This window comes from Siphateles boraxobius, unplaced genomic scaffold (genome assembly GCF_051911475.1).
Source record: "Siphateles boraxobius isolate OS27281-9 unplaced genomic scaffold, OSU_SipBor_1 29, whole genome shotgun sequence".
NCBI lineage: Eukaryota > Metazoa > Chordata > Actinopteri > Cypriniformes > Leuciscidae > Siphateles > Siphateles boraxobius.
Genome location: NW_027508908.1, coordinates 1,023,919 through 1,038,856, shown reverse-complemented (window position 1 = coordinate 1,038,856; position 14,938 = coordinate 1,023,919). Strand labels below are relative to the sequence as shown.

Below are 14,938 nucleotides of genomic sequence, written 5' to 3'. Positions count from 1 at the left end.
ACCACCCGTCATTCACGCAATATACACAGGAACGTAATGACTGTAAATACTATACAACTTATACAAATAAACCAACAGTTGCTGCTGAGACCTAACCACAATCTCACAATCTCTCCGCAACCCAACCATAAACGGCAACCCGTTTGACTAAGGCTGTCGAGCCCCACTGGTGCGTTAATATGCAATTTCAGTGGCAACGGTTCCGTATAGCATACCACCTACCGCAAAGACAATATCTGCCCAACCACCCGTCATTCACGCACAACCTATACAAATAAACCAACAGACTCTTCAAGTTTTCAAGAAATCTACGAAACCGTAGCATGGCGGCCTGTACACAGCCAGCTAGAATCTTTCTGTCTCAACCACAGCCAGTTGCTGCTCCTTTCTGCTGCTTCAGATAAGTTCTTTACTGTGCGATGCAACTCTTGGCCACTGAATCCGACGTCTTTGAGGAACCGGGTTGTAGAGTGTGCCACAAAACCTCGATAACCCACTTCCAATGGATAAACCTGGACTCTCCATCCTCGCTGTTCTGCTTAAGTGGCCAGATGAGCATACCGCAGTTTCTTCCTCTCATATGCCTCATCTACCGCATCCTCCCATAGCACTGTTAACTCTATCAGTTGAACAATTTGTGCTGATCCAGACCACAAAACAATATCTGGTCGTAGGTTAGTGGTGGCAATCTCAGGTGGAAAAATAAGCCGTTGATCAAGATCAGCCAGCATCTTCCAGTCCCTAGCAGCTTCCAGTTGTCCTGGGCGAGAATTGGTGTTAGCACCTTTTCTTGGTGGTTGCTCGCCTGGGCGGAGGAATATTGTCTTCTGCCTGTAATGTTTTGCTAGAACAGGCGGCAACTTAGTGGTCATACTACGCTTGCCTTCCAATGCTAAAGCCAAACATCGCAATACTTGGTCATGGCGCCAAGTAAACGGACCCTGGCTAAGAGCCACCTTACATCCTGTCAAAATGTGCCTTAATGTGGCAGGTGATGAACACAAAGGACAAAGAGTGATCCTCTCCTACCCAGAGGTTTAGGTTCTTCGGTGATGGGAGAACATCATATGTTGACCTAATAAGGAAACTGATCCTAGTCTCTTCCATTGACCAAAGGTCTGGCCAGCCCATTTTGCGTTGTTCCACACTCTCCCATCTCATCCACTCTCCCTGCTTAGCCTGGGAAATGGCCTTTACACATCTCATCCTCTCCTCCTGCTTTCGCACCTCGTTGACTACCAGCTTCCTCCTTTGAGCTGGGCCTGCCTTGTGCCATTTAGGAGGAGCTAAACTGAGCCCAAAACCCCCTCTTCCATGCTGTACCTGTCCCACGACATCCCCAATTTGAAGGTCAGCCTTTGCCTCTTCTACAGATTTTTTTATTACAGATTCCACTGCTTGTCGTCTAACTTCTCCCACTCGAACTGTGTCCTTTAAATCCCCATCGTACCATCTCCCTAGACTCTTCACTGGCTTCTGAGAAACTGTTGGTATTGCCTCACCATTAATGAAGAATGTTTTATCTACTACCTTGCCTTTAATTATTCAGATGCTCCTTGATTTAGAGGGCTTAAATTGCATTCGTGCCCATTCAATATTATCTGTTAACTTCCCCAATAACCGATTAGTGCAGGCTACCGTTGTAGTCATGGTTGTCATGTCATCCATGTATGCTCTGATTGGGGGTAGTCGCATCCCAGAAGCCAAGCGCTCTCCTCCTACTACCCATGAACACAAAAGTTGTGTTCATTACATAAATTTTCTACAATATGATGGGTTTTTTAAATGTATAATTCAGCAAACCCTTCTGTTAGGTAAAAGCAAATCTGGATTTCTTGATTAATTTACTTTGTTACTCAGTCACGAGTTCATATATTTAGACCTCTGTCTAGTTTCATTTTCCCCTTTTTGTTATTTTCAGACATGATTCAGACAGACTTTGGCCCAGGTGTTGGGAATATGTAGTTTTTAAAAGCATATAAATGTTAATCCTGCAAGAAAAAGAAATGTTAGTTATGATTAATTAAAAAATTCCATCACATTAGCAACCATTATAGTCTGTGTTTTACAACTCTGTTTTATGGGTTATTTATGGTACTAAATTATATTTACGCTGTAGTTATAATCCATTTATTCACTTTTTGAGCATAGACCTGAAAAATTAATTTCCAACTTAAACTGTTGTAAATCCTGAACGCTTTGGAGCACAGACGACTTTTCAAAGATGACATTTGGCAAATTATTGCTGAAGTGAAAAAAAGTCATAGAATTTTACGTTTATTGTTATCAAAAATACTATTTTCAATTTTTATGTGAAATATATATTTTCAAAAACACGTTTTGCTCTAAAACTACTAGTAAGTGAAAGCCATAAATCTAAAAAATGTTGTGTTCCAAATCTGAGGTTGATGTCTAGAAAAATGAGCTTTCAATAAGATTTTGTTTGGCCGCAGTACCAAACGTTTCCACTAGATGAAAATCTAAATTCCACTAAAGGGAATTCTCCCATTCATTTCCAATGCGCTCATTATTGACCATGAACAATACATATGTGACTTTTTAGGCCATTTAACCTTTTCGAAGCATGTCCATGTGTTTTTTTTTTGTTCACACAGCAACTGCAAAAACATTTACCAAGTTTTGTATCATTCCGATGAAGTAAAAAATTCATATAATAATAATAATGAAAAATAATATATATATATAGACTAAAAATGTCACCTATTATAATTAAGTTGTGGCTTTTTGACTGAGGTGAGATTGATGGACAGTGACGGAGGATCATAGTGCTTGTCGTCATGTTGTACTTCAGTTCCATCATAGTGTTTGTAATAAACATGACTTGAACCGTTCGCGCCCATCATTTTTAAAAGCATCTATACACACACAAATATTATCAGTTAAACTAGTGTAATTGCGTAGAGCTACGTCACACGTAGGCTCACTATTGGCCGACGCTGGTCATGTGTCTGATGCGTGTGACCTACAACAAAGAAGCGCTGCGCTGTTACACTAGTAACCTGATTCGAGACCCACAGAGAAGGAAATGAATAGTTGAAATAAAGTTGTTATTTTTGGGGGTTTTTGCGCACAAAAAGTATTCTCATCGTTTGATAATCTTAAGATTGAGCCACTGTAGTCACTTGGACTATTTTAACAATGTCTTTAATAACTTTTCAGGGAACAAGTTTCAATCCCTTAGAAGCCTATGGAGGAGTGATCCAGCTCTCAGATTTAATCAAAAATATCTTAATTCGTGTTCCGAAGATGAACGAAGGTCTTACGGGGTTGTAACAATATGAGGGTGAGTAATTACTTACAGATGTTTCATTTTTGGGTGAACTATCCCTTTAAATTAAAGTAAAGCCACCTTTCCACTGCACAAAATATACTGACAGACTGAATGAATTCGCCATAGTTGCAGGCGTAAATGATCTTTCATTATGACCGTTCGCTCTCAAGTGTAGTAGAGATAGTAGAGTAAGGGGGTTTATTAATTGTTGTTGTTGTTAAGGAAAAAGCTCTCTCTCTCTCTCATCTAACTCCACAGTTACCTTCAAATGATTGCTTTAATTTTTTTGTATTTTCAAATAACAAATTACTTGTATTTTATTTAAATACATTTTTCACAGCCGTATTTTGTATTTTATTTAAATACATTTGATGAGTAAGTATTTGTAATTTGTAATTAAATACTTTTTGATGTATTTGTGCCCATCTCTGCAGCTACTTACGTTTGTCTGAGTTCGCAGATGGCGACGCACCAATAACCTCCATCCTCCCCAACCACCTCCAAGATGGTCCCTTCCCCTTCATCCTCTCCACCACCACCAGGATGGTCCCTTCCTTTACCTCCAGGGAGGGGGTCTGCTGCGCCCCTGCCTTCATCTTTAGGCAGGACATGCAGATTCGGCTATGCCGAAAGAACTTATAAAAATATGCTTGCTGGGCTGTTAATAGATATACGCTTGTTATTCAATTTATCTCCTGAGTCTTTCTGTTAGAACTGTTCATTTTTAAAAGCATGCTCTTCATCGTCTTTATCATATACCATAACCACACACAGAATCAGCACAGTGTGATTCAAGGAACGGAGATAGTTTTATTCCAATTGTCGACAGAAAGGTAAAACGCCACCAAACATTTACAGCATTACAGCGATAATATAAAGTTTATTCATGAACAAGCACTTTCTGTTCAGAGCCTCGATATGTTTAAATTCACACTGATCCCACCACCATCATAGTGATATTCAATCAAAGCAGTTCCCATGGAAACATCAGACTGTTGTGTTTTTGGATTGACAGAAATCATGCAGCTGATCAGAAGTGGTATTGTTAGGTAACGGTAGTCAGTTCATTTATTGATTCTGTAAATCACTGGTACAAATCCACAGTTTTACAGCAGGTCAGAAGAGTAATCACACCGTCGTTTCACCTAATCCCATCTAATACCAATACACACTTGTCTTCTTATAGCCATTAATGATGCTTCTTCATTCAGACAATCAGCGAAATAACGAGAAGGAACCACAGAGTCACACTCCTTCAACAATATTGTGTTCAACCTGTAACACACAAAAAAACAGTCACACTTTGATTGTTCAGGCCGGATTTTACTTCTTAAGCCTTTATACGTATTTGAGGTAAATAATTATATATATATATATATATATCATATTCTGATATATATATATAAACACACACTTATTTATATATATTTACAAATGTATATTTCAAAATTTGCAACATGCAATCAATTTAAACAGAACTGGGTTTACATGATTGCAAAATTATATTTATATATGCAAAAATAATCCCACACACTATTGTGAAAAAAAGAGACTTCTGCAGACTTCTTTTTGCATATATAATGGATGATAAATTTGATTATTTTCAACTTGGAAGAGTGATATCAGAGGCGTTTTGGGTTTAGGTTTACTGAAAAAATGTTATGAATGTAATAATACTTATATTGAATGTTTATATATCGTGGACATTTTCATAGAGGCCTTTTAGACTTAACTTTCCTTCGCATGCGCTTTTGCGTAAATCATACACAAAATTTTTTTCAGCGTATGAAATGACATCTAGATCATTCAATGCAGTGTATAGTGTGTGTGTGCTACTTACATGCTGTCAATCATGGTCTTCAGGCAGGCGATGTCATCTGTGACATCATCATCAATCAAAGCTATTGGAGGAAACAGAAAAGAGTCTAAACCTTATTCAAACTAGCTCACTGTGAATGCTTAGAGAGCCATAGGAATCTGGCAGTTTTTGAGTCCAGAAATTTACAAATCATTGTTTAGGATAGTGTTATGATTGGTGTGGTATTTTCTCACCAGAGCAGCTCATTTTGCAGACATTGAGCGACGGCATCATGCCAGAATCACAGGCCACCTGATCACTGAGCTGAAACACACCGTACAGCTGCCGAGAGTGGATATTAATAAAGGGCCTGTTCGGTTTAGGCTTAGCGGCGATGGCTTTGACAAAGCTGGTGTCGAAACCCGAGGCATTGGCCTTGCAGACAACTGCCACAGCACAAAGTAATAAAGGGTGTGAGGCTGATCAACCTTTTATCTGCACATCATGTGGCATAAATATATGGATAGAGAAGGGAATCTGTTGCTCACGTCTAGCGATGAGATCATCCATGGTCATTTTGTCTCCCATGGCTTCAGTCAGCTGAATCTGACCAGCCTCGAGCTCAGTCTTCAGCTCACATTTACTGAGAATCCGGCCCTCAGTCGCACTGAACACCAGCAGAACCAGAGCCAACGCCGACAACATCTTCACTGGGAGAACGCTCTTCATCTCTGATATCTGGAGGTTAAACGCAGAGACAAGTGAAAGCAGAGATAAATGGGAATTTAGTTTTAGTTATAGTTATATTAATTTGGTTGCACAGGTGTAATGCAAAGTAGCCCATTTAAATGGCTTATTATTTTAGTCTGATCATGCAAACAAACAAGAAAAAATATTTTATTTTATATACACTTCATCAAGGATGTTTTGATTGATCAAAAGTGCAACTGTTTTCAACACTGATAATAATCAGAATTGTTTCTGATCATCATATTAGAGTGATTTCTGAAGGATCATGTGACACTGAAGACTGGAGTAAATGATGCTGAAAATTCAGCTTTGATCACAGGAATAAATTACATTTCAAAAATATATTAATATAGAAAACACATTTCACATTGTAACAATATCTCACAAAATGACTGATTTTACTGTATTTTTGATTAAATACATGCAGCCTCGGTGAGCAGAAGACACTTCTTTCAAAAACATTAAAACATCTTACCAACCCCAAATGAACTATAGTGTATATTTGTTGCAGTCACAATGACCAGCAAGGCATTCCCTACCAGTTTATTCACAGAACCTGCAATCAAAACTGCAGGAAGAACCGTATTAAAATGACTCTTACCAGATGTTTTTTTAATGGATGCTTTTTGTTGTCTTGATGTTCCTCAGTCTTCACTGTCCTTCTGTACTGTGACCCATCAGACTTATATATGTTAGAGTCGCCTCCACCTCAGCTGCACCTGTGCTTTTGGTTCATCCCAACATTAATACCTTTAATTCATTTAACAATTAACGTTTTTTGGTCTGAATGTGTGTCAGGAGACGATAGTCTCGCCCTGTTGAGTTTTTAGTTCCTCCCAAGGTTTCTCCATCCACCCAAACCAACCGTCTTGGGAAGCACAGTTTCCTTGTTTCTATATAAATTTTAAAAAAACTGGCTCGTGTTTGCTGTGATGTGATGTGCAGTTCATTTTCGCCCCTTCAAGTTTTTAAAAAAAATTATTTTATGTAATTGGTATATTATAGGAGCCTATATGATGATGGGTACGTTTTCCTTTAGATCAATGTCTGTGTTTCTGAGGCTCTCAAGAATGCATACAGCTATCACTTGTAGCCAAAAACAGTGGTGAATGGTACTACATTTTTATTTAGAAACTCACAATGCATAGGCATAGCCACGGGTGTGCCGGTGCGCAGTGGCAGCTGGCACACCTAAAATAGATGCAGATTTCTCTTTTAAAGTTTTATTAAAACTTAACTGGCCTCTAGTCAGATAAAGTAGTATGATTGCGCCACATGTAGGCTCACTATTGGCCGACGCTGGTCATGTGTGTGATGCGTGTGACGTACAACGACAGAAGCTCTACGCTGTTACACTAGTGAACTGAATCGAGGCCCACAGAGAAGGAAATGAATAGTTGAAATAAAGTCGTTATTTTTGTTTGTTTTTGCGCACAAAAAGTATTCTCGTCGCTTGATAAACTTAAGATTGAGCCACTGTAGTCACTTGGACTATTTTAACGATGTCTTTAATAACTTTTCGAGGCCGGCAAGTTTCAATCCTTTTGAAGCCTATGGAGGAGTATGGAGGAGTGATCCAGCTCTCAGGTCTTATGTAATGGGTAGAGAAAATGGCATCACATATGAGTTTAATTGAAGAAAAAAGTTACCTCCTATTCTTTTACTTTTATTACACGTAAGCTAACATTCCCATGTATTTCGCTTCATGCTGGTAAATGGCGCGGTTGCAGAGCTTCACCGTAGTGGGTTGCCGTGTAGACGGTAGCTCGAGCGCTCAGAAATAAACATACAGCGCTTGAGAAAGACATAAATTCTGTATCTCCACTTCTTTCCAACCCACAGGTATATTTTTAAACCTTTCCAATCTCTATTAAAAATATTAGTATTGAAATACTCTATTAGTATTGCAAGAGTATGGTTGTCTAGGCGAAGTATGTTGTTATGTTCCGTGTAGAAAGGGTATTATGCAGTGTTTATATGGTATGTATTTGCTAGCAGCTTTAGCTAGTGAGTGAAGGTTCCGTTCTCTCGTCTTTTTGGACGGACTGTAAACAGTTGAGTCGAGTGAACATCTGTATGTTTAAAGTGTAATATGTAATGTCTATTAAGTCTCTGTAATTTGTATCATTTTGTTTGTATTGTCGGTGCTCTGTCCAGTATGTTTGTTTACCAAAGCCGGTCATGTTCTATGGAGGCTATGCCGTCGACAGTTAATGTGCGCGTGCCTGTAGACACACGCAAACGGCAGACCGATGTGTTGTGTTGGTGATTGATTATCACACAGTCACATGAACAGTTTAAATATTATAGTATTCTTGGTATTTGATCTATGAAAAGGTTTTTTATATTGCAATGTATATTTGATATATTATACAGTAAGACTATTTTACAATATGTTATTAATGGGGTTTTTTGTATTTTATCTGATATATTCCAAAGCTTTACATATTGGTTTGTTTATTGTATTCAGTATAGTTATAGGCCATTTCTATATTATATAGTCCATGTAATGGCTAAAGTTACGGTTTATGATCTCATAGTATTATTGAGATATTGGACTGCTCAGAAATAAACATACAGCGCTTGAGAAAGACATAAATTCTGTATCTCTACTTCTTTCCAACCCACAGTGCTATCCAGCCTGTGGCTTTGTACCTGCCCAGATTCCCCTAGGTCTGAGGCCGGTAACAATTGGGGGCTCGTCCGGGATCCAGCATCGAAAAGCGAGGTAAGCAGTCACTGCAACGGTCAGACCAGGGGTCCAAGCTTCAGGGAAGGCTGCTGGGTTAAGCGTCATCCAGAGAGCAACAGTCACCGGTGAGACGTCACTATGACTACAGTAACCCCGCGGCGAATGTTGATCTTCCAGATCATCAAACAGCTTCCAGCGCTGAATTTCAGCCAATTGCAGTTGGTTGCCAGGTAAATTGAAGATGGCAGTGAAAGCACTGAGGGCCTCTGTGAACCAGAGCTCTATGACTTCATCATCGACTACACCAGGAGCGAGAGGTTGAAGGCAATGGAAGATGAAGGCATGACTCAACTCCTCTCCCTCCAGGATCTGCTGCAGGAACTGACATTGACAGACTCTGGGTCTGGTGAGGTCTGTGTTTCCACTGTTCACATGGACGGCACACTGACGCCTACACATCAACTTTTACCTCCCTCCACAAGGGACATCCTCACATCTTCATCAGTGGACATTCACACCCACCTGTCATTCATGGACATGCATACACACACGTCAATCATGGACACAGACGTTCATGTACCTGTTACTACAGGGAGACAAGCCCAGCCGAGCGTCACAGGCACCCGTGATGCCTACCATGGTAGAACAAGCCTGTCCTCAACTGTAACAGACCAGGTAGTAAGACTGTCTGATGTTACTGCTCTGCTTCCACGTAGAGAGTGTAAAATACATGGTGGTCAGGTATCTGACATGGGTTCTGACATTTCCTTTAATGGTTTTTTTAAGCAGATTGGAGCTGCTTTACAAGAGGGGTTTAGCGAGACTGAAATTTTTAGAGCTGTACTTAAGGTAGCTAAGCCAGGTACATTCAGGGAAATGCTCACTAACCATGATGATCTAACAGTGAAGGGGTTCAAACGGTTTCTCCGCTCTCACATCAGGGATAAAAGTGTAACCGAGCTCTTTCAAGAGCTCAGTAATGCTAGACAACATGACAGAGAGAGTCCACAGCAGTTTCTCTACAGGCTGATGGGGTTAAAGCAGAGAGTCATTTTTGAGTCAAAGCAACCTGGTGTAGAGTTTAGTTATGACAAAAGGCTTGTACAGGGTACTTTTCTACACACACTCTACCAAGGTCTAAATGAGAGAAACACTTATGTTAGACATGACATCAAGCCTTTCCTTTCTGATATGCAGGTTAAGGATGAATTTCTGTTAGAACAAATGACCAAGTCCATGACTGAGGAAGAGGGAAGGTTGAAACGCCTGGGTGCTGGAGCTAAATATAGACCGATGACGGTAAGCAGTGCCTGATATGTCCATGATGGACAGACTGAACCGACCAAACCGAGTCCAGTTGACGCTGAATTACAGGCTAACCGTGACGCTATCAGAGAGCTGACTGCCCAGGTGTCATCACTGACCAGACACATGACACTCGTTGACAAGTCTGCAGAACGTGTACAGTCTTGGCCGCCCTAGCACAACTGTTAGTCATCCACGGACACGGTCAGCTGACAAAAAGGGTAGATGCCACGACTGCGTAGTGAGCGAAACCATGAGCTGTCCCCATTGTTTTATCTGTGGTCAGGCAGGACACCGAGCTATTGGCTGTTTACAGAGGAAGTCGTCGGAAAACGGGAGGAAGTCGCTGGAGCAGGGCAGCCAGTGACTGTGAACAGCATTCAGCCCACTGTTAAAGGGTCACTCCACCCATTTGCATTAGCATTTACATTGTTAGAAACACAGTTATACTATTGAATGGTCGTGCAACACTCTCTCATTTTCCCCTGAGACGAGAGAAATGCTCTATTTACCTTTTTCACTTCCTCCTACAATGACGCAAAAATCGTCATTTTACGTCATTGTAGGAGGAAGTGTAAGACAGGGGGATTTCTGTAAAGACTACAAGCACTAGATCTCACCCTTTCAAACCCGCCCATAGGGGGCTGGACCTAATGCGCTAACAGACCAATCACAGATCAGTGCCAGTGCGTTTGATTTCACCGGCAGAAACTTTTTGAAAATATGGACGAAGGTACTGAATACGCAGACAGATGCATTATGGAGGATTGGGATTACACATAGTGTCAGCAATCTTTTTTGGAAGGTAAGCTAGCAGGCTCTTGTTCTGTGGAGAAAGCTGAGTAGTAACTTTAGGGGTTACCGTCCGCTATTTCCCAGACATGTCCGGCCGTCAATGTCAGGGATTCAGCTTTTGCTTTCTGCGGTCGCCATTCATTGTTTACAGGCACAGCTTTTGTTTCAATCTAACTGAATTCATTCTGATTGGTGAATCTGAATGTAGTGTTTACATGAACGCTAAACAAGTGATCGGTTGATGTGCGTTTTAACATTGCTAAGAAAATTCCCGCTCCTCCGTGAGAGATACGAGACCGGTGCGACTCACAGGTGTCGCTCATCAGTAATCACGCCACCGGCCTCGCGTCGTTCTCCACATGGCCTTCACTCGTCCTGCTCGCCACAGTAAACATGATGAATGGCGACAGTAGAACGCAAAAGCCGAATCGGGCGAATTGGGCGATCTAGAAACACATTTTCGGGCAGACTCACGGAGACTCACTAGTAGCCTAGACTTGTTGTTTAACTACTGCGCTCTGTTACCGGTAGGCGTGGCCTCCTAGGGCAGCGAAGCAATTGCATTCTGGGAGTTGTTGTCTTTCACCCACATAAGCCAAAAATACATTTTCTGTCTTTTCTCAGTCTAGAAAGCTCCAAATTCAAAAATATTTTCACATTTCTTCTACATATATTACCCATTTTAAATACACATTCATCTTTCCAGAGGTGGAGTGACCCTTTAAGATCAAACCGCTACCCATACCATGCCAAGAAGATAAAAAAAAAACGCATCGCCCAACTCATAGGAAAACGTTGTATTGTCTCTTGCAACATCAATGGTGTGCCAATTGAAATGCTTTTAGACTCAGGGGCTCAGGTGACGATGGTCAGCAAAACCTGGATAGACAGAGCCGCACCCCACGTCAAAATCCAACCACTTCAGTCCCTCTTTGCCAATCAGCCTCTTGAAGTATCAGCAGCAAATGGTACACAAGTTCCCCTTGATGGATGGGCAGAGGTTGACCTGCAGATTTGTAGTGAGCGCCATGGGTCGGTGACAATTGGAGTGCCCCTACTGGTCAGTCAGTCTTGTCACTGTCCCCTGTTATGAAGTAACGTCATAGCTGAGATAATCAAAGAGCATGACAACACTGTGAATGTGACTGCTATTCTGACCGACGCTTTAAGTGTCCCTGAGAACACAGTTGAGGCCTTGGTCTCTGCCCTCCAGATAATCACCACTGACGAGACAGCCCTATGTACTGTACACACAGGCAAGACAGGTGTCATTATCCCTACTGGTAGAGTCTATGAAGTCAGGTGCCGGGTTAGGGGGTTGCCAGGGAATCATACCTTGCTGTTCCAACCTCTTATCGAAAACACCTGCCCTGAGGGCCTAGAACTGTTGTAGCGACTGACCGAATCCTGTTTTCCTTTCACTACTGAACAAATATGAACACATATATGTTTAATTCACAAAACCTTGAATCATGTGAAATGGTGCCCCAATGTCTGCCAGCAGGTCATTGATTAACTCCATTTATGACGCATTGCGCAATCAAGAAACAGGTCCCCGTTGTTCTCGAAATCCTCACGTGGTACACACCACGGATGGAATGATGCTGACCATAAGGATACCCACACACACACGCCACACATACCTGAACGCAAACGTCCTTTGTGTGCAACTTAGGATAGAAATGTCCTTAATGTATATAACACAGAATCGTATCTGACCTTCCTGTATGCATGCATATCTAATTAGTTTTGTCTTATTCTATGGGTGTAATTGGAGACTGGTCTGTAACTTCGAATCTTAAGTGTATTTCTAAAGAAAGATTACCTAACAGGATCACCTTCTGTAACTCTCCCTCTTGCTAGGTCATAAAACTGTATGACCCCCAAAAGGAATTCCAAGGGAATCACAGCTCCCACTTGAATTCTGATAAAGAAAGAGGAATAGACTCTGCAATCTTATATTTTCTATAAGTATAAACACTTAAGAAATGTATAAACATGAATTTGATCTTTCCTAGGTCATGGTAGCCGGTATTATGGCTTTATAGTCGTGTGAGTGAACATTAAATGTGTGTAATTCTGCATATGAATGTAACTTTATGTTTCTTCTACTCATTCCGGCCATTCTTGGTACCTGTTTGACCGTCTTGTTTTGACTAAACAAGTCATACATAGGATATTACAGTAAAATGTATTGTTCTGTGTGTACAATCTTTCTGGCTAGAAATGACAAAATGTTATACCATAATAAATTATCCTGACAAGACAAAGAAGAACTTTTCCTGCTCGAGATGCTCTAAGATGATTGGTTCACATACGCGAAGCAGGCGTGAACCCCTCCTCTCCATAAGAGACTGACACAGAAGTTTCTCAGAGAGCACTTTCCCTGTGAGAGGTTTCCGGTCCCATGGCTCCTTAGGGAGCTTTACACCGCGTTTCTTTTCTTTTCCTTTCTTTACTAAGTTTTATTTTCATATTCACCTCACCTTCCACGAGGGAGATGAACTCTGAATTATTTCCTTGGTAACTTCACGTTCAGTGAACCTTTAAAACTTCCCGCGAGTCTGCTCGCCCCGGAAGACACAAGAGAACAAGCCTATAGCGCCGAAGGACAAACACGCCCACGACTCTAGGTTCCTCAGCAACACAAAGAGAACCATACGCAAGTATAGGTTATTGATTTGATTTGATTGATGTGATTTCTTGTTGTCTCTCTAAGGGTTACGTTGTCTGTGATTTTTGCCATGCCGCGATCACCCCGGTGATCTCTCTCATCCTGACCGTTAGTTTCACTTTCTCATCCTCTTACTCTCTCTCCCTCGCTCTCTCTCTCTCTCTCTCGTTCTCTCTCCCTCTCTCATCCTATTGTAAATTCGTATTTGTAATGTTTTCCATTTTGTCTGTTCCGATTGTATATACATATTTACTCTTTGTGAATCGTAGTTCAATTTATTATTATATTTGCATTTATTAAAGCCATTATATTCATGATTGGTTCTGTTTAAATGCTCGTATTACAAAGTCAATGAAATGTTCGAACCTTTAGCTACAAAAAAGCTTTATTATTTACTACGTTGAGTAGTTTAATTTTATAAACACAGGAAAATTAATGTTCATGGCCAGAAAATTTATATTTCTTGGAGTTTATAAGAAGTTATAACTTTTATTGGGAAGTTGATGAGTTAATCTTACTGCCGTTTGCTGGACAAACAGATTGTTCCATTACTAAATTAATTCCATTTAAGGTTATCTCATATAATCGATCTGTAATAAGACTATTGATATACTAATGACGAACCATAACCCATTATGGTGATCATTCATATATACAATCGATCTATTTTCAGCTTCGATAATTTAACTGTAATATGCAATATATTAATCATTCATGATTAATTATTAAATTCCCTATATATAATTTGAGCTAATTTAATGTAAGACTCATTGTCGCTACACTGTTCCCGACATTAGTTGACATTCCTTGTGGGCCCTCAAAATGCATTAAAATTCCCATCCAAAATGCAACCCGACATGCCATTTATTTGACCCAAAGAATCACTCTTGGCACTCTTGAGGAAGTGGCTGACGTTAAACCTGTCCCGGGTCTTGAGCACATGCCGAATGACGTTGTCCAAACATTTGCAGCTCAGTTAAGTACAGATCCAACGACTGACCAGAACAAAGAGCAGGACAGACGGATCAGATCTAAAGCTAAAGACAAGAGGCACCCTCCTGTTGATGTATCACATCTAGCTGAGGATGAACAGAGGTTAGTTAAGGCAATGCTGTTCGAGCAGTCTAATGTGTTCGCAAAAGACGATGCTGACATTGGTTGTATTCCTGACCTCCAACTTAGAGTCAACCTTACAGATGAAACACCTGTCCAAAAGTCTTACAATTCCATCCCAAAGCCCTTGTATCAAGAGGTAAAAGACTATGTTCAGAACTTGCTTGACCGTGGTTGGATCAGAAAATCCACCTCATCATACTCTTCTCCTGTGGTCTGTGTGAGGAAAAAGGACATGAGCCTACTTTTCTGTGTTGACTTCCAGGGGCTGAACAGCAAAACCATCCCTGACCGCCACCCCCTTCCACGCATTCAGGACCTGCTTGACAATTTAGGAGGCAACTCATGGTTTTCCAACATGACCAGGGCAGTACTCACCACCAAGGCTTTGTTGAAGAAATCTGCCGGCACCTGACAGTTTTTAGCACACCCTGGGGCTTTTACAAGTGGGTACACCTCCCATTTGGCCTCACCAACGCTCCGGCAGCATTCCAACACTGCATGGAGGGCGTACTGGCC

General features: G+C 40.9%; 1 protein-coding gene across 1 annotated transcript in view; it reads right to left on the bottom strand.

Moving 5' to 3' along the window:
- Positions 1-4,082: 4,082 nt before the first annotated feature.
- Positions 4,083-14,938, bottom strand: part of LOC143753524 (alpha-lactalbumin-like) — a 42,063-nt gene continuing 31,207 nt past the window's right edge. The window contains exons 2-5 of the mRNA XM_077245902.1: positions 5,639-5,828; positions 5,345-5,536; positions 5,133-5,193; positions 4,083-4,567 (exon numbers count right to left, since the gene is read on the bottom strand). Of these exons, the coding sequence (XP_077102017.1) occupies positions 4,438-4,567; positions 5,133-5,193; positions 5,345-5,536; positions 5,639-5,819 (564 nt within the window). The 5' untranslated portion in view covers positions 5,820-5,828 and the 3' untranslated portion in view covers positions 4,083-4,437. The remainder of the gene's footprint in view (positions 4,568-5,132; positions 5,194-5,344; positions 5,537-5,638; positions 5,829-14,938) is intronic.